At 39.1% G+C, this 24636-nt stretch overlaps 3 protein-coding genes across 17 annotated transcripts in view; 2 read left to right on the plus strand and 1 right to left on the minus strand.

The window, feature by feature from the left end:
- Window positions 1-2451: 2451 nt before the first annotated feature.
- On the plus strand, window positions 2452-11090 carry DNAAF4 (dynein axonemal assembly factor 4). Of its 4 annotated transcripts, none has more exons than XM_075505971.1 (9): window positions 2452-2627; window positions 3459-3606; window positions 4018-4151; window positions 5203-5443; window positions 6168-6313; window positions 6965-7089; window positions 7799-7952; window positions 8972-9077; window positions 10485-11090. In XM_075505971.1, exons 1-9 carry the CDS (start codon window positions 2505-2507, stop codon window positions 10592-10594), a joined length of 1287 nt encoding a protein of 428 aa, XP_075362086.1. In that variant the 5' UTR covers window positions 2452-2504; the 3' UTR covers window positions 10595-11090. The 4 variants fall into 4 exon arrangements, with proteins under 4 accessions (XP_075362086.1, XP_075362087.1, XP_075362088.1 ...); XM_075505972.1 differs by having other exon boundaries at window positions 6980-7089; XM_075505973.1 differs by having other exon boundaries at window positions 2572-2627; window positions 3445-3606.
- A 1555-nt stretch (window positions 11091-12645) lies between these two features.
- Window positions 12646-14817, minus strand: PIERCE2 (piercer of microtubule wall 2). Of its 4 annotated transcripts, none has more exons than XM_075505997.1 (3): window positions 14747-14817; window positions 14196-14275; window positions 12646-13302 (listed from the first exon to the last, which is right to left on the minus strand). In XM_075505997.1, the coding sequence occupies exon 3, from the start codon at window positions 13288-13290 to the stop codon at window positions 12937-12939; it is 354 nt and encodes a 117-aa protein (XP_075362112.1). In that variant the 5' UTR covers window positions 13291-13302; window positions 14196-14275; window positions 14747-14817; the 3' UTR covers window positions 12646-12936. The 4 variants fall into 4 exon arrangements, with proteins under 4 accessions (XP_075362112.1, XP_075362111.1, XP_075362113.1 ...); XM_075505996.1 differs by having other exon boundaries at window positions 13880-14275; XM_075505998.1 differs by lacking the exon at window positions 14747-14817 and having other exon boundaries at window positions 12646-13299; window positions 14196-14651.
- Window positions 14818-14927: 110 nt separating this feature from the next.
- The window catches only part of CCPG1 (cell cycle progression 1), a 38985-nt gene continuing 29276 nt past the window's right edge, over window positions 14928-24636 (plus strand). For 3 of the 9 annotated variants that reach the window (XM_075505978.1, XM_075505984.1, XM_075505985.1), the window contains exons 1-2: window positions 14932-15086; window positions 19891-19962. In XM_075505978.1, the coding sequence (XP_075362093.1) occupies window positions 19903-19962 (60 nt within the window). In that variant the 5' untranslated portion in view covers window positions 14932-15086; window positions 19891-19902. Of the gene's footprint in view, window positions 15087-15206; window positions 15441-19890; window positions 19963-24636 lie in introns of those variants that run through there. The other 6 variants (XM_075505979.1, XM_075505977.1, XM_075505983.1 and 3 more) reach the window with 4 other exon arrangements.

Genomic DNA, 24636 nt, shown 5'->3' on the forward strand with positions numbered 1-24636 from the left:
ACTAAAAATGACACCTAGATGACCAAGGCAGAAGACCAGCAGTCAGCAAATCTAAGACTTTTCTTGTCCATGAATGAACTCTCCAAAACTGAAGGATGCATTCTGGATGACTACAGCTGCATTCTGGAGCGGTAGGAGATTTTGAGTTACTATTACATTATAATCATTCTAGCCAATGCTGCTATTGGAACACCCTGATTTAAAACAAAACAGTATCCCCTCTAACCCCCAACTCTTTCATTACTTCATCTAGGAAGCAGGCAAATAGGATTTTGACTACTGTGTGCAGTTTTGGCCTCTCTGTTTTGAATATAGTAGAATGGGGAAAGCTTCGGAGGTCAGCAAGGAAGATAAAGCTATGTAAAAGAAATGTAAGTAAGGTAAGAGTCTTTCTAGGAAGAAAGAACATCTGTTAGAGTGGAGAAAGGTCTATAAAAAACTGAATGGCACAGAAGGGATGTTTAGAACTTCGTTGTTTCATCCTTGTCTGCAGTTGCCTTAAGTTTGTCTTGCAATACAGACAACTAAGAGATATTAAATAAGGGTAACATGAGACAGGTTTAAAACAAACAGGAGCAGTTTTGTTCTCACAGGGAGAATCTTTCCTCAGCTTTTATTTACTTACTTATTTTCTCCTACAGTTTCTTAGACTGATAGCAGTCTGTTTATGGAGACGTCATAGTTTAAGTCGAGGTTCAGAACTATAAACCACAGAAGTCTCATCTTCTGCCACTGCAGCTGACAGCAAGGCTCTTTATGCCATGGTGCAGATCCTACCGTAAGTCTGAAAATATGTATCATGCAAGTTTGTTTGGTTTTTTTTAGAAAAAAAGTCACATGTGCGAAAAATACCCAAAACATTTTGACTTTCAGTTAAATCTCTTCTCTTGTACTTCAGAATGCTCTTGGAATGAGGAATTTAATTCCATTCTCAGATTCCACTCCATGCAATCATTCATCCAGATGATATTGATGTGTGTGAGTGAGGGTGGATAATAACCCAGAAATCATATCAGTTACGATGGATTTCTTGCTCTGAAAAAGTTTTAAAGCTCGGTGATATATATATATGCACTATTTAATAGTAACCACTACCATTTGAACATTGCTTTGGAATATAGATAATAGAACATAAAAATTAAATCTTCAGTGATACACATCAAAAATCTTAGCTAATGGGTGCAATGTTAAACTCAATTTTTCTTGGTCATATTGTAAAAGAAAGGAACTAGGGAAAACTAGACTTTTTGGTTCTGGATTTTTTCCAAATAGTTCTAAGTAATTGTATACTTTTGAGGAACTTAAATATTATCCAAATATGTTTGGCTTGCCTTTCAACCTGTATTCCCCAGAAGCAGTTGCTGTCTATATACTAGACTTCATTTTGGCAGATACAGTGTTACTGTTTGTTTGAGGAAAGTTGAGCAACAATGTGCAAATTACCTCCTGAGTTTTTGGCAAAGGCATCTAAATAGATGATATTGGGAGGCAATAGCATGGAGCTGCCAGTATGACCTAATTATTTTTAGAGGACATCTGGAAGTCTCAGTGCATTGCTAAATCAATCCTTAGCTTTTCATATTTTTTACCAGAAATTCTCAAAGTAATAGCAGTTTGTCTCTTTATGGAAATGTATTTGGATAATAAGAGCTGCATTCCTTCCTACTCTGCTTAGGTGTGAGTGATGGAAACCAGAGCAGTGCCTTACATTCGCTGTACCTTGGTAAGTCAGTTGGCCAGTAACTACAGTAGGATTTCTATCAACTAATCTCGCTAGGTTTTAGGAAGTCAGAAGTACCATACGTTTGCTTAACTTCCTGTACTGTTACTTTGAGCCCCAGGGACAGTTGTTGTTTTAAACTGTGTACAGGACTCGCAGGAAAGAGCACTTCGCTCGCTGGCTCGGGTGGCTGCACCCCGCCTTTCCCGCCCGCCACGGGCGGCGCGGCGGGCTGGGGAGCGCTGGGTGCGCGCTTGGCTCCGCACCGGGCAGGGGCGGCGGCATGCTCGGTAGGAGCCAAGGCTGCCCTTTGCCGCCGTCGTTAGCAGGTGGGCTGGCTGCGGCGGGGCGCTCCCCGGCGGGGCTGGGGCTGGGGCTGTTCCCGGGGCGCCCGCGGCACCGCCGGGCCGCCGCTCTCCCGCCCCGCCTGGCGCCCGGCGCGTTGCGGATCGCGCTACTGTCGCCGCGTCCCTCAGCAGCAGCGGGGAAGGTGAACCGTGGGGTCCCGGGGACTCCGCTCCAGGACCGCGGTGCCGGGGAGCGGGCGAGGGGCCCCGGCCTGGAGTTGCGCCTCAGGTCCCGCCGCCTCCGGGGACCACAACTCCCAGCGTGCGGCGCGCCCCGCCCCGCTCTGCGCGGGGCGCCATTGGCTAAGGCCGGGGGTTGGGCCTGCCAGCACCTTCCGGGGGAAGCGGGAGGGGACCAGGAAGTGCTCTTGGCGAGCACCGGAAGCTCTCTTGCCCCTAGCAACGGCGGCGCAGCGCCCATAGCAACAGGCGCAGCCATGCCGGTGTGGCTGCGGGAGTACAGCTGGCGGCAGACCGGCTCCGCTGTGTACCTCTCGCTGCCGTTGCGCGGCGTTCGGGTCACCCCCGCCAACATCTTCTGCACCGACCAGTACTTGAAGGTGGGGCCGCCGCGCACCGCGCCCTCGCTCGTCTCACGGGCCTTCTGTCGTGCAGTATCGCCGCCTTGAGATGTGTTGGGCCTGTGGCTTTGCGTTACTTTATAGCTCTGTTAAAAAGCACATGCTTAATACACCGTGGCAGCGCTGTCAAGTTTATAATCTTTTATAATATTTAATCTAATATCTCCCTTTGTATGCTGTAGGCTGTTAAATACCTATCCCACTCGATATAATGGCATTACCACTGTTCCTTCTTCTCTGTACTAATGCTCTTGCTACTCAATAGGTGCCAGCTGCCTTTTCTCTCATAAATGGCCTGAATTATACACATCTGGTTATGTTATAAATAATAATTCTAAATTTGAGTTCCACAGCTTCTGTTGCAGTGCTGAAACCAGATAAAAGACCAGTCTTAATAAGACCTTCTTTGTACTTAAAATGTATCTATTACCAAATATGAAAATAATACAGAAAAAATATTTAAAGTTGCCGTTTTCCATTAGTAATACTAATGAAAACTTTTGGTGAGGCGCTCAGATTTTTGTCAGTTGAAAGGAGACTACAGTAATGTGGCAAAACTGTAATCTTTTGTAGCCTTTGCATCAGCGTAAGTGTTTAGTCATTTAGCACTGTCAAAAATACTGATAAAAGACCAGTCTTTTATCTGGTCTTAATAAAATATATAACCTCCCTACTGGATACTAAGCAAATCAGTTTTGTCAATAGCATGTGTTTCTTGAGGCTTACTGTATGCTTGTACTGAGTATTTTGAATATGTGAGATTTAATAAAAAATTGTAAATATTTGTACAAATTAGTTATATTTTTATAGGTAAGCATCCCTCCCTTTTTATTTGAAGCCATTTTATATGCTCCTATTGATGACACAAATAGCACAGCAAAAATTGGAAATGGAATCATTTTCTTCACTTTATATAAAAAAGAAATGGCCATGTGGGATTCCCTAACTCTAGCAAATGGTAAGTTCTCTACTGTGAAAAGTAGATTGCATGTAAGAAACCCAAACTGCGCCAAACCTTTACAAACTATAATAAGCAACATGAAACTTCTGCTGCTAGATATCTGCTAAGTTAAACCTTGTTGTTCATTGTTAAAAAGACAAAGTATATGAAAACAGACAAAGAACATCTACTGGCTCTAGTGCGCAGAAAACAAAACAATGTTTCTTGTAAAACTTACACTTTGTGTGTAAGCAAATCTTAATTTTTCTTTTTTAGAGATGGGCTTGATAGAGACTGCTTTGTGGAATTTGAACCATGTTGCATTTTCTCAGACAAAGTAGCAAAAGGAATCCTGTTTTTATGAATATGGTACATAACAGTAGAACTTCAGGCCTAAATTACTATAATAGTTTTTACTTGTTTTTTAAGCTAACAAAGAGAAACTGCAACATCTAAGAGAGAATGCTGTTCTAAAAGCCCATGAAAAGGCAAAAGAGGAGACAGAAGCAAAAAAAGTTACAAAACAGGAACACAAAAAATACGCTTTGGAGGCCACAATGAAGGTAAGCTTAGATGGAACTCTACAAGACATATACATGTAAACAATTACCAACTAAGCTGGCGGCTGCTTGGTTAAATGTGTGGCCATTAATGTGTAGTTTGGTTAATGTGACCTTAAAATATACGAAAAATGCTCATTTTTGTTACAGTGGTGGAGACCTTTGTTATTTCTTTGTACTTAAAATGTATCTATTACCAAATATGAAAATAATACAGAAAAAATACTTAAAGTTGCCATTTTCCATTAGTAATACTAATGAAAATTTTTGGTGAGGCGCTCAGATTTTTGTCAGTTGAAAGGAGACTACAGTAATGTGGCAAAACTGTAATCTTTTGTAGCCTTTGCATCAGCGTGTTTAGTCATTTAGCACTGTCAAAAATACTGATTTTTTAAAAAAAATCTTATTTATTCATTGTTATATTTTATATCAGACTCGCTGTTCATTGCCTTTTGTGTGTGTGTATCTTTGTCGTTCTGCGATTTATGTGTATTTTAAGATACATTCTTCAAAATTTTTATGTATGTAAAAAGTCTGGTCACTTCATTTGTGTTTAAAAGGATTTTTTTAAGTATACAATGAAATGTTAAGATTGCATATGCAATTCAGACCAAAATGAACTGCCACTAGTGACTTTCTTAGTAGCAGTGTTGTACCTATTCTGCCTATGTAATAATCTCAAAGAGAAGAGGAGAAATAAGAAATAGTGTATTCAAATGAATCCATTTATTTTACATTTCTGTATATTCCAGAGCTCTGTGTTGGAATATGGCTAGGATTTTCATTATTTACAAGTAAAACTTATTTCTGAATGTTTCTGGATCATACCTTAGTAGTGGTAGTAAAATAGTCAAAAGATATGACTTCTAAAAGTTAATCAGAAATCTTTGCTCTCCCAATAATTTTTAAGCATCTTTCATAACTCTGCTTGTACGATCACATTAATGATGACGCTATGCTTGGGATATGAAACTGGGAAAATGATGGTAACTTTTACTTAGTCATCTTACTGTTATCAGATGTTACATACCTCATAGGTTTATCATTCAAACAGCTAGAAGAAGCAGAAAGAAAAAGAATTGAAGATCTGAAAGAAAAGGAGCGGCAGAAGGTCACTAAAGAGTTGGAGTTATGGAAAAAAGAGCAAAAAGATGCTGAGAAACAAAAGAGGATACAAAAAGAAGGGGAACTATATCAACAACTAGAGCAATTAAAGGAGAAGAAAAAGGAAGAAATTAACAAAACTAGGATTCCTAATGAAGGAACTTCTAAGACCAGACTCAAACCTACTAAAGGTTGTATTACTGAAGTGTATTTTATCATCCTTTAAAGTGTTGGTATATTCTAATTCATCATTTATCTTTGTCTCCACCATACTGAACTAATTCATTTAGTTTGCAGTTATTTTAGTGTCTTTATGTTCAGGCAGTTTATTGAGCTAAAGCATGTGAGCTCTTAGCTCTCGTTTAAGTCTTTGGAAATACAAAGGCAGGTTTTGTTCTAGGCTTTAGAAAAGTAAAACGGAAAGCCTTTCGGACAGTGTAATGCAGACTTTCTGAGCCTGGAGTTCATGTTACCCTAAGTTACCTAACTGCTGGTTTTTACAGAAATAGGCAGTCTGCTTTCACTCTCTCTGTCCCATGTCTTGGCCCCACAGAGAGCCAATTCAGGGAACTAAAGAGAAAATATTTTGTTTTGTTGTTTGTTTTGGTAAGGTTAGTTTTAGCTCTTGCAGTTGCCCTGTCCCAGAATCATGTAAGTGACAGAGATAGTGGTGTAAGAGGAGTTTAGGTTCATTTGTGTCAGATAATGTAGCCAGTAAATAGGTGGAATGATACAGTAAGAACATTTTCTGAACCTTCCCTTCAAAAGAACAAGTCTAAACCTTTCTCAAGCTATTAGAGGTTTAATTCTAATGTGCAGAATATCTAAATTAGGTGTACTTTGGACTTTGGTAGAAAACCAGAAAAATCCCTTTTGCTTCATTTTTCATTTCCAGTACTCCAATTCTCTTCATAGGTCATGGTTCCTGTAGTATGTTTTCAGAAAACTTAAAGGAAGAACAGTTACCAGCTCCTCGATCTGCTGCTACAATTAAAATCAACTTTACATCACGAGTTTTTCCTACAGCTCTGCGAGAATCTCGCATCGCAGAAGAGGAGGAGGTAAGGATTGCTCTCTGTTTTAGTATGATGCTTCTTCTGTCTTCCAAGGTGGTGAATTATTTACCGTTTATTCAGTAAGTTGACAAAAATGTTACCTGCGCCAAGGAATGTTACCTGTGCAATATTCTTATCTTCCAAGGAAGGCAGTCTTATTTAAATTAAGATTTAAAGAAACACTTTTTATACAGAAACTGTTTTCACCAAGCATGTGATTGTGCAGATTAATAAATAGCATGTTCCTTTTTTTTGGGAGGAAAAAAAAAAAAGGAAGCAATATTAATTGAATTCCTTGAAGTACAAAATTTGAAGTGTCTTTACTCTTATATTTAAGATTCTTTTAATTTCTGCCTTATTAAAAAAAAGCTCAGAGTTAGCTCTTTTGAGCTCTATTGAATGAACACAAAGAGTCGTTTTGGAAGTTCCAAAACAAACAAGCAAAGAAAAATGTATTAGTGATGCAGTAACCTTACTTCTCACACAGTAATAAAATATTTGGGGAAACTTGGAAGTTTTTCATATCTGACATTTATTAAATATTTCTCTCTGTTCAAAATATGTGGCAAATAGAATTCTTTTGATAGGAGTCAGTGAATAGATGAAAGCAAAATCCTTTTTTGGATTTGAATTTTCCTTTAGAAGTAATACTTCTAGGTTGTATATTTACAGTGGCTACGTAAACAAGCAGAAGCTCGAAGAACAGTAAGTGCTGATTTGTCTGAGCTGGAAGATTTGAAAGAAGAGGAGAAGAATCCAGAGTGGTTAAAGGACAAAGGAAAGTAAGTTAAATACATCTTCAAGTGGAATCTAAAATTAAATATTAGTTATATAGTGTGTGCCTGTTATTTAGTTTTGTTATTTTCTATTTATCCTAGACACAGATGGTGAATGTCTACGTAGTAGAGAATGTGTTGACAGCTTATGGGGCTTGAATCTGGTAAAGTCATGAGATGCAATTGCTGAAGCTCATGATGAACAAAATCATTGTGAACACATAATGCATATTCTTCTATGAGGACAGTTAAGTCAGTGCAATATAATACCTAGGTGGATTTCCTTTAATTTGTACTTTTTAGACAGATGTTTAACCTCTCAATAAAACAAACTTTAGGAATTTGAGCAAAATATTGGTATGTTTATATAGCTTTGTTATACAGAAAGGTTTGATTAGGCAATCATAATCAGATACATAGTTTTCAAAATTAGTCCTTTGTCTGCGTAGATGTGTCCACCTCTTACCGTTCTTCATTGCTTTTAAGCAGTGACTATTTTTGTTAAGTTATGTGTCTATATGCTATATTGTCAGCATCAAGGTTGACTGAACTTCAGCTATGTTGTACTCGGGAAAGGCTATAAACAGACATTTCCAAGGAAAAGCTGCTAAAACTTCAAATTTTTGAAAATGAATTGTTAGCAATAAGTAGGTATTTATTTTGTGATGTATCACCTTGTTTAAAGTGCATGTTTCACTTTTTGTTTTATACTTAGCAAAATGTTTGCAACGGGAAACTATCTTGCAGCTGTAAATGCATATAACCTTGCAGTGCGGCTAAACAGTAAGCTTCCCCTGCTGTATCTGAATCGTGCTGCTTGCCACCTTAAACTGAGAAATTTACATAAAGCTATTGAAGATTCCTCTAAGGTATAAATATATAGTTTCTCAGACTATCACCTTATACATGATTGTGATTTATTACTGTGATGCTTCTGTTTCAAGCAGATCTGTAAACATTTATTAGTGTGATTCAGAATTTTTAAATTCAAAATTGATATAACGAAGCCATGGTGAAATATTAAAATTTTGTAGTGATTGATTAGTGAACTTTCAGAAATTTAAAACAAACCAAAACAACAAAAAAACCCCCCAAACCGTGCTTCCACACATTTGGACCAAAAGGCCATATGTTGACTCAGTACATGTTTCTTTACAGGTAAAATATTGTAGCAATATATACACTTGAAAAAAAAAAAGACAACTTTGAGCAGAAAAAAATGAAAATATACACAGCTACCTTTGGTGTTATGTTGTGGTGTTCTTCATTTGGTGGGAAGAAAAAAAAAAAGGTGGTGGTGATGAGGAGGGTACCTCAAAAAAAACCCCCAACAAACCAGGCATTTTTAAAGAAGGGCTGTATCATCTCGATGTTTTAGCAGCTATTATTTGTGCAATGAGAGAGGAGTGATCTCAAATGGCACGTGAATAATTTGGAGAAGATTGTCCCAGAACTATTATTTTTTGAATTAATAAGTACTTGAGGCTTGAAACTTTTTACTAGAAAAAACAACTGCTACAACATATGTACTTTTTTAGGGCTGCTTTTTTTTTTTTTTTTTTTTTGGTAGCATGGTATGTGATTTCATGTATGAAAATAGAATACATTATTTAACTGTAATAAACATTTAACACAGTATTTGCCAGTTTTTTGCCATGGCAATGAAACTGTGTTTAGCAAACAGTGGGGTGAAACATACAAATCTTAATGACTAGATTCACAACCCATATAGTTAAATTTGAATAGTTATTTTCTATTTCTATTTGAATAGCTATTTTGTTACTGTATAATAATAGTAATTAGGTGAGAGAAGTGTGTGTAAATGAGAAAAAACCCAAAATTATGGAAAATCTACCTCTAAATATTTTGGGTGTTTTCATTTGTAAAGGCACTAGAACTGCTGACACCACCTGTTCCTGACAATGAGAATGCTCGAGTAAAAGCATATGTGAGACGTGGAACAGCGTTTTGTCAGCTGGAATTATATACTGAAGGTGAGACCTTAATTTTGTGAAAACATGCACATGGATTTATAGCAACATGCAAGTAATTCTGTTTAGCTCAATGAGACTGCTCACACCTTTATTTTTTTCAGGAGGGATGTTAAAGGAGGCCTACACAATCTGTGTCTCTTTATGTTATTAACCTTTATACCACATTCTTAATTTTTTTTTTTTTTTAATTTACTGGCTAATTGCAATTCCACTTGAAAAATCTTTACAAGTTTTAAGAAAATTGATTGTACTCCTAATTTAAGGAGTATAAATTAGTTCCTCCATTGAGGAAAAGGCTTTAGCGAGTTGTGTATCCTCTGTTTGGTCTATTGGGTAATCAGTCTTTCTGTGCATAATGGCCAGCTATTGACCATAGCAGCTTGGTGGCCATGGAAGGTATTAGTGAGGAACGAAAGAGAAGTCAGAGATGAAGTATTTGCATTGGGAAGCATTCAAATGTAGGATGCAAACTGATACGAAACTAGGTTGTACTAGTTTTGCTGTTCATGAAGCAATGTTTTATTGGTTTTGAGATTATATTTACAGTATTTCCAACTATAGAACAAATTAACTTAAAATAACCTGAAATATTTCTTAAATATTTGCTTGTAAAGTGTTTAGTAACATATCTTCGTAAAATGTTGTATGAAACCCATACTGATGAACAAAATGTTTCCTCAAGTACATGTGATTTGTGTGAAATATTTGAATTAACAGTGTCCCTACGGAGTTGTCTAAGAGTATCAGATTAGTTTTGAAAGGCAAATTTACAAGTGAAAGTCGATAATAGAAAGTGAAGAATATTCAAAATGTCTGTTTGAAATACTAAGCTTTTCACATTGGTTACCTTTTTCTACCTATGAATCCCTTTGTCATTCCCTTACAGCTTCATTTGCACTTGGAAACCTTACAAAAAAGACAATTAAACAAGATTTTATTTTACTTCCTGTACTCATGGTTTGCCTTTTTCCCCCCCCCCAAGCTCTAGTATTCACAATTCATGTCTTTTTTTTTTTTTTCTTGTTTTCATGAACTTTCATTCTGTCATTCAATTTTTCTCTCTTCTGCAGAACACTTTTGAACACTTCCCTCATGCACGCACACATGCACATATATATTTATATATATATATATATGTGAATGAAGAGGCTCTGTTTTCATGTTTGAATACCTGAAAATGTTTATGTAGTGTTTCCACTGAATGTTTGTAAAATAATATAAACAAAATATAGATTTATTTACTGACAAAAGCTGAACCTAATGTCATTCTGATTCCATCTTGCTCAATAGCAAAACTCAAGATCAATACTTTATGCATATGACTAGGGAGCAATTATTTCCAGTTAGTTGCTAAAGAGGATGCTCTTGCATTATGGATTGACATTCTTATTAATGTATCTATATTAGGTCTCCAGGATTATGAAGCAGCTCTCAAGATTGATCCTAAAAATAAAACTATAGAAAAAGATGCTGAGAAGATTCGACATCTAATTCAAGGAACAATGCAGGATTATTAACAAAAAAAAGAGGAACTTTTTGAGAGGGATGCCTTTTGAGAGCATCAGAAGGAATCTTAGTTCTCCTCAATATGTTGTTAACTAGACATTTTTTGGTTTCACTCAGAACACCTACAGAGTTGTTAAAAGATTCAATATATGAATGATTATTTTTGGAATATGATTAGCTATATTTTATATCCTTTTGAAACAAAGTTGTCATTTTTGCTGTCTGTGAAATATTGGTAAGCTGAATATTAAAACATGCTTTTGGTACTTGATTTAAAGTTACTCATAACTAAATGAAATATTTGTCTGGAAATATCTACTGAATCTAGACAATGGGTTTTCAAACAACTTCAGCAGCTCCATATAGTCAACACCTGTTAACTTCTTCTCTTTCTGTTCTCCACCATAGCTGAAACAGTTATGTGTTACATGGTTATGGTTATATGCTTTCCTCTTTTCTTATTGTTCATAGCGTTTCGCACATCTGAAACTAAGACAGTGAATTTAGATACTCAATTCAGGCATCCAATTTGGCATCCAATTTCAATTTTTCAGTTCAGGCATTCAATTTGGAAAACATTCACCTGGAAGCATAGAGGTAGATTTTATGTTGTGCAGAAGATTCTTTTTAACATTAAGTAATGTACATTGAATATTTTCAGACTATTTTGAAACACTTGTTTGGGCTGAACAAACAAGGTAATTGGAAAAATTACAAACCTGTAGTGTGGTATTGTAGTGTAGTGGTAAATTGATCCTGTGATAAATTGTCCTATCGGTGAATATGACTTAATTCTTCATCCTACTACAATTAGTAATCTTACAGTGTAGCTGTAAAGCATATTCTAAATCAAAACCATTGTTATTTTTATGAGAATATGTATCTTTCTTGAGCTGGTATTTTAATTTGTACTCTGTTGACATTGACCAGTATCTCAGAAATACTGGTGTGATTAAAGATTCTCAAAAGGGACCATACTGGTGAGGTTACAAGTGTTGTAAAATGACATAAAGCATGACACTGTGCTTTGAAGTCCTGCGCCTGTTGTTTTGGATAGTGGAAAAATGTAATATAGAATTGTATTGTTTATATCTATATATATATGTGTCAGCATTTGTGTTACCGTGACAACCTGAAACACTTGACTTGAAGTGGTTCTGTTTTGTTAGGCATTCTATCCAAATTGTGACCATTTCAACTACGCTCCTTTCAGTAGCAGTTGTAGCAGACTTCTGAATTTTCCACATCAGTCCATTTCCTGAATACCATTTATGACTGATTTCTGTCTTTAGAAGAAAATATTTATTATGTAGATATATGTTATTCTGTGTAAATTTTGTACTCTTGGAACAGGGAGAAGGTGGCAGGTGTTGCTTCCAGTTGCTTTACTTAGAGCCTCAAGAGGAGTGCTGAGGTGAGTCAGAAATGTCTGGGGTAGCTGCTGTTCCTTCTTTCCCACAGAAGGAACAGCATTGTTTTACCTACTGCATTGCAATGGAAGGGGGTAAGAATACTTTATTTATAGCAGTTGGAGGGAGGGCAGTGCAGGAGCGTTACTGCCTCAGCTGAGTGTAATGGTATACTTGCCAAAATATGGCTATTTTCTAAGGGGAAGTGGGGGCTAAGGAGGTGAGATACTGGCAATGGGAAAAAGAAAATGCAAAGAAGCAGACACTGGTTTTAAGTTCCTCATTTTCTGTTTTGGTTCCAAAGCCTATTAGAACAATCTGTATACATCTGTATAGGCTATTTGTGTTGTAGTGATTTGTTATAGCTACTCAAGAGTATTTCTATGTAGACAGGCACCTTTTTCTACTGCTATGAAATAGAAACAGTGCCCTCTCTAAAGGTCAGGGAAGCAAATGTGCTTGGTGGCATGAACAATATCTGCCTGCTTCATCTGATTATCTTGGGAGCAAATGGATGTTAAACTTCTGACTTCAATACCTGAGCTGATGGTGTGTACACCATATCAAAGTCATATGCATTATGTTGGTATTAGTGTCCTGAGATGTAGGAATGTGGAGACTGAGTTAAGTTTTAAAACTAGAAACTACTTTAATTGAAACAAATAAACCTTCAGGTCAATGTCTCTTGCACTTAACTCTTTCTATAAAATTAGGGTTCCACATCTATGATACCAGTTTTGAAAGTTTTATTTTGATGGGTTTAGGATTAGAAGTGTATCATCAAATGGGCTACATCCTTTTTGATACATCTTATTCAACCCAGCAAAACCAAAATAAATCAGATATTGACAGTTATTCCAAGAATGACTGAAGTAAGTCAGATTTGTTTTCTTAAAGCTAAGTGTCTAGTCTTAAGTCTATGACAAAAAGACGGAGATGCATTTTTACAGCGTATGCTGTAAATTGGGGTAGTCATATACCCTACTTCTGTCAATGGCAGTGTTTAAGTAACTACCTTGAAATGACCCACAAGTGAGTAAGTGTTTTGAAAAGGTTTGATCCACTGGATGATAAGTACAGGGTACCATCTGTGAGATAGGTGGTATAGCACCATATTCACTTGAAGTTGTTTTAAACAGTAGAACCTGAGGCCTTGTCAAAGAACCATTGGTCATGAGTGTTTTGGGGTCCAGCATACAGGAAAACACTGGATTGCCAGGATTCGCGCAGAGAGGCAGATGAGGAGATTGGTTTTGCTCAGTGTTCGGACTTGATGGCAGTTTCTTGGCAGAAGTCATCTTCTTTCCCTACTAAGGAGACGGATTTTAATTCAGTCTTTCAAATAACAGGGCAAAGCATTTCAAATTTGTGAAATGTTTGTGGTCAGAGCAAATGTTGCTCAAGATGTGTATTGAAATGCACGCACGGTGGAGAGTGAGGAACTTAACACTGCTGACTTTTGACCTTATTTAGTAAACTGTGGACAGTGATAAATTGACTCACGTTGACTATGAAGTATAGTAAAAATTGGAATTTGCACCAGTTGCTGCATTAGTGAGAATCTTGAGCATAGAAAGTATCTTAATACGTGTGGCAGAAATAATTCATATGGATAATAAAAATATGAATGAGAGTAAGAATATAGTGATGCTTTGTGGGTGGTTTGATTTGGTTTTGACTTTTCTAATATATAGAAATATGTATGCTAAGATAGAGCCCTAAACAAACCTCCAGATGACTGTACTTCCTCACTCATGTTCACATGCATGCATTTTTTTTTCTCTGTAAGGAGCAAATTAACACGACAGATACTTCTTAGTAGGTTCATGGAAAGTGCTTTAATGCTGCATTGATGAGCACGTGGTAAAACTGCACTGAATAAGGTACCTCCCTTAGTTTTTATGAGCAAGCCATTCAAAACCTGCTGTTCTTCAGAGGTGCAGTGACATCTTTTTTCTCTGTTTCTCAATCATGTAAGAGATGAAGAAAACATTTAAGTTGCTAGCTTAGATAAAACTCAAGAAATTCTGACTTTTCCTTTACTTTATTAATGAAGCCTGCTGTGGCCTCCCGTTTATTTTCTGCACCAGTATTAGAGCACTGTTGGGGCCTAAATCCCTGGGCTTTAGGATCTGCTCTGTTTGTGCTGTGCCCGTTGATGAGATGTGGTCTAGGTGCGTGGTGGGTGTAGGAGCTGCCTTACCCCCAGTCGCGAGCGGCTCTCGGGAAAGGGCAGCTTCTCCTGAAGCAGCACGGCCACAGGCGTCTGATTCCGAGCCTGTGCTGTTGGGAAACTTTCCAAATCAGTTAATTCACAGTCATCAGAGTTTTTCCACCTGCCCAAGACTAGAAGGATTAAGTATTTCTAGTCCATATGCTGCACTACTTTTTTGATGGGGGGTGAGGTGTTCTTTGATGGGGCTTTTTTGTTTGTTTTTGTTTTGGGTTGTTTGCTTCTTTGCCTTAGTACAAGCTTTATTCGCATGTAACGGAGTGCTCCCTTCAGAGCTGGTTGTCCCTTTGCCTGGTTATCCTGTGATTACATCTGAAAAACGCTCCCCGCGCTGTAGGTGCCTCCGAGCTCCCTCCGCCAGGCACAAACACCGTCACCGGCCGGCCCGCAGGCCCGCCCTGCTGCCCTCGCCCCTCTCGAGCTGCCCCCGCGCCTCCTCCGCACGAAGTTCCCTCCCTGCCCCCCTCCCTGCCTCCGCGGTCCCGCCGCGCCGGCCCTGACTCAGACCGCCCCGGCCCTACCCGCTGCCGCTGTCCGGGGGCTCGGTGACCCACCGTCCGCTGTCCCCGAGCTCAGCGGCGCGGCTCAGCAGCGGGCGTTGCCATAGCAGCGGGAGCCCCGGGGGCCCGGCGGGGCGGGGCGTGCCGCCGGCCGCGGTGCACGCTGGGCGCTGTAGTTCGCGAGGCGCGCGGGCCGGCCGGCCGCGGCCGGGCGCGGACTACGCTCGCCAGGGTGCTGCGGGGCGCCGCCGCCGCGCGCAGGCGCGGCCCAGGCGGGTCGGTGTTGTTTTTGACGGCGTCACTGGCGGCTGCGGCGGGCGGCCCCTCGTCTGCGCCGGGCCCCGCTCGGGGCCGCGCTCAGGTAGGCGGCGGGACCGGCCCGCGCGGGGTCTGCCGCCTTCTGGCCTGGCCTCGGTGCGCAGCCTCCCGGGGAGCGCGGCGGCCGGGGGTGCGGAGGGGCTGCCTGGAGCGGGGCAAAGCCTGGGGGCGCTGGGGCCGGGGCAGCCGCTGTTGGTCGTAGGGAGCGAATAACCGGGGCGCTGCGGGGCGGCCGCGCCTCTCTGTGGCGGCCGAGTGGGCTCCGCGGGCGGCGTTCCCCGCCGTGCCGGCCCTGGCCGCTGGCCCTGGCCCCGGCCCCGGCCCCGGCCCTGGCCGCTGGCGTTTGCCAACTTCCTTCTCTTTCATCATCTGTCTCCGTCTCTCTGGCTGATGCAAGGTGTTCTGTTTCATAAATTGTGTTATTGTTGCTTTAACTGTTCTGGCACGGGGCTGCTTTCCGTTGCAGGTGTGATATAACACCTCTGAGAGAGGAGCAGGGGGTGCTGAGCAGGGAGTGCCCAGCTTTGGGGTGGGTTGGCTTTTAGAAGTCGCATTTGCCTTGCTGGAAATCATAGCAAGAAAATAGTCTTTATGGGTTGCTAAATATCTTCATGAAGAAGAATGTTACTTTGGGGAAGAAACTGTACCGCTTAGTAGAAATAATAGACTTGCATGAAAACCCTGAAGTATAATATTACTGTAACATGTTTTTATTTCTGCTGTGCAACAAAGAAGCTACTGTAGTAGAGAACCGTGAGTTTTTACTTGGAATGACAGCACAGCAAACTCTAAAGAACACCAATTCCTATTGGTGCCTTGTTACCCATCTTTTTCTTTGTCAACACTTCCTGAGTTCTTTTTAGTCTAGGAAATCCTCTGTGAGGATGGAAGAACTTAGGGGTTTGTTTAGACTGGAATGGTTCTTTCTGAGACTGGTATTTATTGTGCTTCACAGTGGATAAATAGGATGTAGTATCTCATTTATTTTTATGTAGATATATGGGATAACTTGGTATTACATTGTCAACAATACATATGTCTGTAAAGTTTTACACCTTATGCTTCTGGTTTGCATTTTACTAAGGTTAGGAAAGTAGTTCACACTTCCGATTCCCTGCCCCCTCCTTCCCCACACCCGCCCAACAAAAATACATACAGGTTGAACTCTGAATATAAGGGATGTTTCTTTTGTCTAGATAGAAATTTAAAAGGTGATGTCACTGAGAGCGTGGGACATTTGTGGGCCTAGAATCAGCTTTGCAGTTTAAACTGGAGTATAGAAGAACTTGAACTGTAACTTTCTTGTGAAAAATAGCGGCAATAAAGGTATTTAGTGAGAAGCCAAACCAGTGAAGCTGTCTTTTTTTCAATCTTTCCTTCTGGCTTGGCCTGACGTACAAGAGGTGTGGAATACTCTACTGTATCTTCCAGTTATCCCTGCTGTTATTGTTCTAGAGCCCATTAGCATCATCTTGATTCGTTAGGAAGTTTGCAGGCTTCATGTCTGTTTAATTCGTGCCCCAAGCTACTTTTTTTTTTAATAGCTTGCATTTGGGAAGACAGTGCCAACTGTATCTAGCACCTTTGGGCGGGTAGGAAAAGCCTCCTGGTTCTTACTGGGTCTTTGTCATTTGGCGCTGGAGAACACAAGCTGGTGAAGATTTTGTGAGTAGGTCAGTTTAGCCATTGGGCTCAGATTAGTCTCTATATTTCATATTCCTTAAGGGACTGGATTTGACCTCAGATTTAGTTATGACTATGTGTGTTTTATTAATATTTTACAGAAATAAGCTATTTACTCTAGCTGCTGATGGAAGTTTAGGAACACTGTACCTAGGTATTTTTTTATTAAAGCTTTTTAGGCTGTTTTGCTCTTTTAGAGCTAACATAGTTAATAAAATGCTTTACTTTTGATAACTGTTTTACTCATGTATGTTTGCTGAATGTGCTTGTAGGACTATAGGGACCCTAGAGATGTCCTTCAGTCTGATGTCAATGCTATCTATCATCATTCTGATAAATTTAGCAGTTCTACCCCTAAACCTCAATGATTTTGTAATTATTCTTTTTTATTCCATTATTTTTCTTGGTATTAAAAACTTTTCTATTTTGGAGATTGATGACCTTATGTAGTTAAATATGCAGTATTAGTATAATATTCTGGCTGAATACAGGATAAGTAACTTTTAACTCAAAGCCATTTATCAAGGCCAGCGAGTAGAAAATGATGATTGTTTGTCTGCTTGTTCCTCTCTTTGTTTTTTTAATATTTTTTTATTACGCCGATACCCACATCATTAGGTCCTGAAGCTTTTATTTGGGAAGGGAAGACAGATGTTTAATGCTCCGTGGAGCCTGAGGCCATGGTTGTGTATTCAGCAGAATTGGTTTTATGCAGTGCTCAATTACCTGTCAGTCTGTGATCTGGATGGAGAGGGAGAACACGGTAGCATTTATGTTGAGTTAGCCAGGGCCCATGATGAAATGCTGGGTTAGCTAGAGGAAGACAGATGTTACAATGTCGAGCACAGAGTCTGCTGTTAAAACTTTCCCTTTCAAAACTTGTAAATGCACTTGTATCAACAGATGATTTTTTTTTTGTGTCTGTTAAAGGATTTGCATTGTGTGACTTCATTGTTTTTCAGCTAGCACTGAGATGCACTAAAACAAATTGCCATGTTATGAAACCACAGCCTGAATTTCTTCCACAGTGGAGATCAGACTTGCTAGTACGGACTGGGTAGCCGCCTATACTGTATTTGCCCCAAACTGTATTTTTTGTGGTTATGCAAAAGCCTTGGTTTTCAGTGACAATAAATTTGGTGCTCTAATGATCACTCTATTCACTGAACTGTAGAATAATTAAATGGGGATGTTTTTATACTGAAAAGAATTCTTAAAAGAACATTTCAGATCACCAGTACAGTTTTTGCAACGTAACCAGCAATGTTTCTGATAGATGGCAAGTTCTGGTGCTGGTAGTTACCTTCCTCTGAAAGGAATGCTGCTGCTGAATGCCTGGTCAAATTAAAAACAATTTAACGACAGCAAGCAGATGTTATCATCTCATGAGAACTCTGGAATGCAGTCTTTGCCATTTGGGCATTTGTTATTTTCGTGATTGAAGAAGTATGATTTAAAAAAAATAATGATTTTTTAAAAAAATTGATGATTGAATACAGTATGATTAAAAAAAAAAACAACCCAACGAAAAAGCCCAACAAACAAAACCCCCAAAACCCCCAAAACAAAACACCACCACCACCCCTCCAACCCTGATGTTCCCTAGCTGAGATTCCAGGAAAAGCACTAATGAAGGAAGAAAAAGATCTAAAGGAAAATGACAACCATATTCAAAGTAGGGCTTTATAATAAACAGAAATCCAGTTTCTCTATAAGTTTGATACCTAAATTGATTGTTAGTGAATATTTTCACTTTATAAACTGTGGTTGTGATTGTCACCATTGCCTTTTTTTACAGAGGAACCCCAAATATATTAGTTGAAGTTGATGAGGAAAAAGTGTTATATTAGAAAAACATACAATAACTACCACAATGCAGAGATATGAGACAAATGTTTACTGTATTTTGTAAGAAACCTAAATGGAATTGAAAGTTTCGTATTTTGTTGTGCAAATTTCTAGCTGCACTGGCATATTTAGATGTTCTAATTCAAGGTTTGTGTATATTTTCTGTGTTAACAAACTGGGAGTAGAGACAGGATTGATAATAAAGTAGAGAGCAAATAAATGTAAACAAATAGCTGTTTTTCTCTGCGTTCTTCCAGGAGGTAACTAGGTGTGGGAAATAAAGCAGATGTCTGAAGTTCTCCGAACTCTCTGCTTTGTCAATATAACCGTCATTTTATAGAAGCTTTATTGAACCATGATTTCTTTTGCTGTTTTATTACATTGGATGCATAACGTAAGACACAATTGATTGGAAATTGTTCTATTTTGGGGAAGGTTTTTTTTCCCCAAGATGAATCTATGGGAAATTTTATTTAACAACTTGATATATTTTTATTTTAAGAACCAAGAAATGCATTACATTTCTTTTTAAAGTCTTTCTGCTAGTTAAGAACTTTAAAAAATAATCTGAATGTGTAACAATAATGAATACTCTGTATTCCTGGTACAGAAGAAAAAATAAACAGTCAGCTGCAGCCAGACAGCTCTCTTCTGGAAATAACTACCAAAGTCATCTGGTAGTATTGTAACAAGTAAAATTTGTACTTCAGTTTTTTCATTCTGTTTTTGTACTCTTCAGGTAGTCTCTCAATTTTCTTCAGAATCAGTATATTTGAGAGCACTTGAAAGGGCTGAAAGGAACATGAAACATTGTTTTGCCCAGTAGTTGAAGAGAATTAGTTCCAAAAGATCCTAATTTGTGTCTTCTCAAAAAACCACTGTGTTTTTCTTGAATAAACTGTAGTTCCTGTGCATGTAACTATTCAGAAATGACTTCACCTGCTGAAACATGTCTTAAACAATGATTCTACAGGAAAAAAATTAAATTTTATTATTGATTTATTGGCCAGCCTCGTGTGTGTGTGTTTTTAGCTAGTCTAAGAGCTTTTTGACTGGCTAAAATAGGTACGTACCTAGCAGAGCTGTATTTGTTCCAAGTATAAAAAAGATAATAGGAGATATGTACAAAAGAATATATTTTCTTTCTAAACTTTTATTCTATCTTTTTTTTTTTTTAATTCCAGAATAGCAATTTGTGAGTCAGTGTAGTGTTCTGTAACATCATGATTTGGATTCTTCTGTTTTCTTTATTTTTTTTCAAGAGAGCAGTGAAATTACATATCTTGCATGTTAAAAGAATCTACTTTTACTTGCAGTGTGCTTTGAAAATGTCTGAAAATTCCAGTGACAGTGATTCATCTTGTGGCTGGACTGTCATCAATCATGAGGTACCCAATCTCAAATTAATAAAGTTCTGTCAGTTTAAGACTAGCCATATGCAGTAAAATACTATTTCAACTTTATAGTTTTTGTTTTGTGTGGATCTTGCATATCAACAGAGAATATAGAAGAGATTTATAATTAAGAAGACAAAAACCTACTGTTTAAAAATGTGTATCCTTTACTATAGCTGATATAATTTTTGTTATTTAAAAGAATAATTTTTTTCTACAGAGGTTTTACTTTGAAGAATTGCTAGAATTTTAGTGAGATGCTCTCCTCTGTTCCATCTTTCCTGAAAACATTGATATTCTATGTAACTTGTCTGTTGTTGCTAATATATTTCTTCTTTTCCTTCCAAATCCCTCCCCCCACCCCCAAAAACAAAAAAAGAAGTTGGGAATAATGGGCAGGAAAAATATCTCATGCAGAAGGGAATGAATGATTCCATGATTTCTCCGAGTCTTTTCTACCACTAAGGTATCTGATCCTAGCTTCAACAGTTGCTGTTTAGGAACAGCCCTTTGTCCTTACATTCTGTCTTATTGTGAAAATGTAGGATAGAGACAAGTTTATGCTCAGTGACTAGAATATTAGAAGAAGGCATTTCAAGGCTCATGTGAGTACTATAGTTCGTGCATAACTGTCTGCTTTTGTTCCTGACTGGAACAGTCTGTCTTTGAGTTGAGCCTCTGACCTCAGGACATTGAGGCCTGGCCTGAAGACATCTGTGAGATGTGCTGCCTCTAATCTTTTGTATTGCCTCACTCTGCTTACAGAATGCATAGGCAGTTTGGAGAAAGAAGCACGTAGGCCTATTGGGTCTTATTTGCACAATTTTAAGCACTTTCATTTGCGTGGAATGCTGTTCTGCATTGAGAAGGAAAGATATGGGAAGTTTAGAGGGTCTGGGGTCTCCAGAAATCAACAGTGTTGCAAAGACTGGTTGGAAATCCCTTGGAGAGGGTTGTGTTACAGAGAGTATGTAACTATATATTCCATACCCAAGATGCTGAAGTTTTTCCAGGCTTTCTTGCCACAAGTGGAATCTAGGGGAAGCTACAGTGAGGAAAGGAATGCCAACGTTTTTATTGGTTTTCTTGGGAAATTAAAGTGATGGAAGGGCAGGGCAGCTCTCCTTATATCTGAACTGTCAGGTCAGCAATGAGAAGTATAGCCTTCTTGGAGCTTAAAATGATGATTGGTGAGGCCTTGCCATACTTATGCTTGGAGGGTCTTGAAAACTCTAACAGCCTGAAAGGCTTGGAGGTGGTAAGAGATTCTTCTGTGAGAAGGATTGAGTTTTGAAGTGACTTTCTTTTGTGTTTTCCAGGGACTTGCAGCAGCTTTTAGCACAAGTTCATTGCAATTCACGTTGGAATTCTGGGTTTCTTTGGCCCTATTGTTCAGGCAGGAGAGCGCAAGGCATAAAATATGTAGAAATAACCTGGATGTTGGCACCTTGTGGAGGAGGACTTCATATGGCAGTGCAGGACTGAGCTAGTGGCAGCAACTAAGAGAATGTTTTTTTGTTCCATTAGGCGAACTGTCACTGAAGAGGTATCTTCCATAAGGAAATATACAAAAGCAATCTAATTATTGTGCAAGGAAGTTGTGATGGTAAATTGTGTGGTGGCAGGTGGAAAGAGCTAACAGACTGTGTGCAAGGCAAAAAACTGTTCTTGGTTCAAAATACATGTTGTCTTTTAAGACCTATTCAATTGATGTGTGGAGCTCTATCAAATTTGTATGGCTTCAGTTGTGTTTCTGTCCATCTTTGATCTCTGCTGTAGCTTCATTTATTAGGCATACTTTTATTTGGGATGAAATGCTAGAATTCCCTCATTCTTTGATCAAGTCTTGGGGTATAGCTATTTGTAAAGTCACTATTATGTTTGTGTAGCCCTGGTTTAATTTTTGTGTTTGTGTTTCCTATCTTCTCATGTTTGACTAGTTGTATAAAGTGACAATGGCTTTATTAAAACAAAAGTAATTTTAAATTCCTAGTAGAATAAAGCTTGAGACTGTCGTGGTTTAACCCCAGCCAGCAACTAAGCCCCATACAGCTACTCGCTCACTCCCCTCCAGTGGGATGCAGGAGAGGATCAGAAGGGTAAAAGTGAGAAAACTCGTGGGTTGAGATAAAGACAGTTTAATAGGTAAAGCAAAAGCCATGCACACAAGCAAAGGGAAACAAGGAATTCATTTACTACTTCCCATCGGCAGGCAGGTGTTCAGCCATCTCCAGGAAAGCAGGGCTCCATCACCTCTTAACGGTTACTTGGGAAGACAAACACCATAACTCTGAATGTCCCCCCTTTCCTTCTTCTTCCCCCAGCTTTATATGCTGACAGTGATGCCATATGGTATGGAATAGCCCTTTGGTCAGTTGGGGTCAGCTGGCCCAGCTGTGTCCCCTCCCAGCCTCTTGCACACCCCCAGCCTGCTTGCTGGTGGGGTGGGGTGAGAAGCAGAAAAGGCCTTGACTCTGTGTAAGCACAGCTCTGCAGTAACTAAAACATCCCTGTGTTATCAACACTGTTTCCAGCACAAATCCAAAACATAGCCCCATACTAGCTACTATAAAGAAAATCAACTCTACCCCAGCCAAAACCAGCACAGAGACAAAAAAAAAAAAGTGAAGCAATGAAAGGTCTGTTGGGATGGGATTTGTTGTTGCTCAGGTGTCTACAGGTAGGCGTCTGAATCTGATGTTGGTTTCTAAGTTTGCATTGTATAGATTAAATCAATACAATCAATGGAGTCTAGAGAATGGTAATTCTTATGCGAAGGTCAACACTTATATTTGATCAAATGACTTGTTGTCTTGCCTCTGCTGACTGTACTGATTGTAAGGGTGCCTTCAAGTATTTGCCCAGGTGTAGACACTTGAAGTTAGATAAGATTAATGTTTTATCTTACTTTCCCCTAGCAGTGAACAAGGCAGGCCTAAGTTGCTCAAACTCTGAGAGGCGCTACCTATTACCGGGGACCTCCAATATACTTTTCTTCTTTAGTCCTGCGGATTTTTGTATCTCTTCAGGTCTTGGCTCATGTGTGGGTGTAGTATGGGGTTGGGTTTTTTTGTTTGTTTTGGTTTTGTTAAGTATTTAGTATTGTCTTGTAAACTGAGCAGGTTATTGAGCCAGAATCCTCAGAGCAAATGAGTTAACTATTTCCCTGGAATGACACTTACATATTGGCTGCCTGTATCTTCTTGTTGCCTGCCCCAAAACATTTTCAAGGAACAGTACTTGAGATATTTCATTCATAGAAGGAAAATAGGAGATAATAGGAAGAGGTTATGGCTAGTGATCAGCTGTTTCTCCTTCACTGCACACTCCCCTATTTGCAGATTATAATGAATCTGGGTAATTCGAAAGGCAAGTCATTACAAGTTTGTGATTGTACTCGAGTTTTGAAAGCTCAGTTCAGTTTCAAAAGCAAGCGATACGGCTTGTGGCTTATAAATGTTGGGCCATGGTTTTACTTTTGTTGGCAGCAAGGTGGTATTTAAGACATGGTTAAAACTTCTTTTCCTTGTTTTGGGTTGGATGACAAGTTGGGAATCCTGTCACCAAAAGAGAAACAGAAAACTCACTCTAGTCACACAGAATCACAGAATCGTATAGGTTGGAAAAGACCTTTAAGATCATCAGGTCCCACTGTAAACCTAATACTACCAAGTCCACCACTACAAGACCAAGTGGGATACAGGAGCGCACATGCTGCCGGACTTTTACAGACTTCTTATAAAAGTGAAAGGATTTAGGAGTTGGCTGCAACAGTTGGGTTACTCAGCTGTGAATTGCAGGCTTTATTTTCATACTTGGGATGGTTATTTTACACTGTAACTGAAAATAAATTGTGCAGTCTGAGTAAATTAACATAATACAAGATTATAGGAAGGCAGGGATTTGTCTAGCCAAAGCAGAATAGATTTCTGTGATGTAGAGATTTTCTGTTCCCAGTTATTCTTCCCTGATTAAAAGAAATTAAATCACTCTGGGGTGGGAAAACACTGGTGTTTAAGAGCTCCCGTTATTGGCGTTATCCCGGCAAGACAGCTTTAAATCTGAGTGTGAAGAAAGTAGAATGAATGGGATGGCTAGATACCCTTCACACACTTGTTATCCAGGGAAGGGGTGGCATGTGGACTGCTGTATACTTTGGGGAAATGACTTGGATACTTAGGAAAGGGATAGAGCTAAGGATTAGACAAATTTTGAATACTATAGTATTACTTTCTTGCGTATTATTGCAACCTGTATTGATGATGACACATCAGAATCAGTTTCTGGATTTGTTTTGCTGTTTACAAAGGCACCAAGTTAAGAGGGGCAAGAAATGGCAGTTGGGTAGGTTGTGATTGCAGACCACTGACAGCTGTGTATGCTGAAATTAATACCTGCTTTGAACAGAGGAGTGATGCTGTGTATTGTTGGACTACTCTTAAGAAAGGACTTGCTAATTTTGTGTAGGAAAAGGAGCATAGTGAGGAGATTATATCCTTTCTCTGCCTCTTTGCTGTTGATGAAATGGAAGGGTGATGGTCTAGCAACAGATGAAGTGAATCGGAGAGTTCAGACATCCACACCAGACTGCATGTGTTTAAAAAAGTATGGCTTACCTTGTACTCAGCTAGCCCAGTTTCTTGGTATTTTAGCTAAGATTTTAATCTT

The sequence above is a fragment of the Mycteria americana genome, chromosome 6 (genome assembly GCF_035582795.1).
Source record: "Mycteria americana isolate JAX WOST 10 ecotype Jacksonville Zoo and Gardens chromosome 6, USCA_MyAme_1.0, whole genome shotgun sequence".
Taxonomy (NCBI): Eukaryota; Metazoa; Chordata; class Aves; order Ciconiiformes; family Ciconiidae; genus Mycteria; species Mycteria americana.

Bases quoted from the DNA above. Each gene is read 5' to 3' on its own strand.
- DNAAF4 (XM_075505971.1), top strand. From the start codon at position 2,505: ATGCCGGTGTGGCTGCGGGAGTACAGCTGGCGGCAGACCGGCTCCGCT. The intron at 2,628-3,458 runs GTGGGGCCGCCG...ATATTTTTATAG, and splicing joins GCACCGACCAGTACTTGAAG to GTAAGCATCCCTCCCTTTTT. The intron at 9,078-10,484 runs GTGAGACCTTAA...TATCTATATTAG, and splicing joins GCTGGAATTATATACTGAAG to GTCTCCAGGATTATGAAGCA.
- PIERCE2 (XM_075505997.1), bottom strand. From the start codon at position 13,290: ATGACTTCTGCCAAGAAACTGCCATCAAGTCCGAACACTGAGCAAAAC.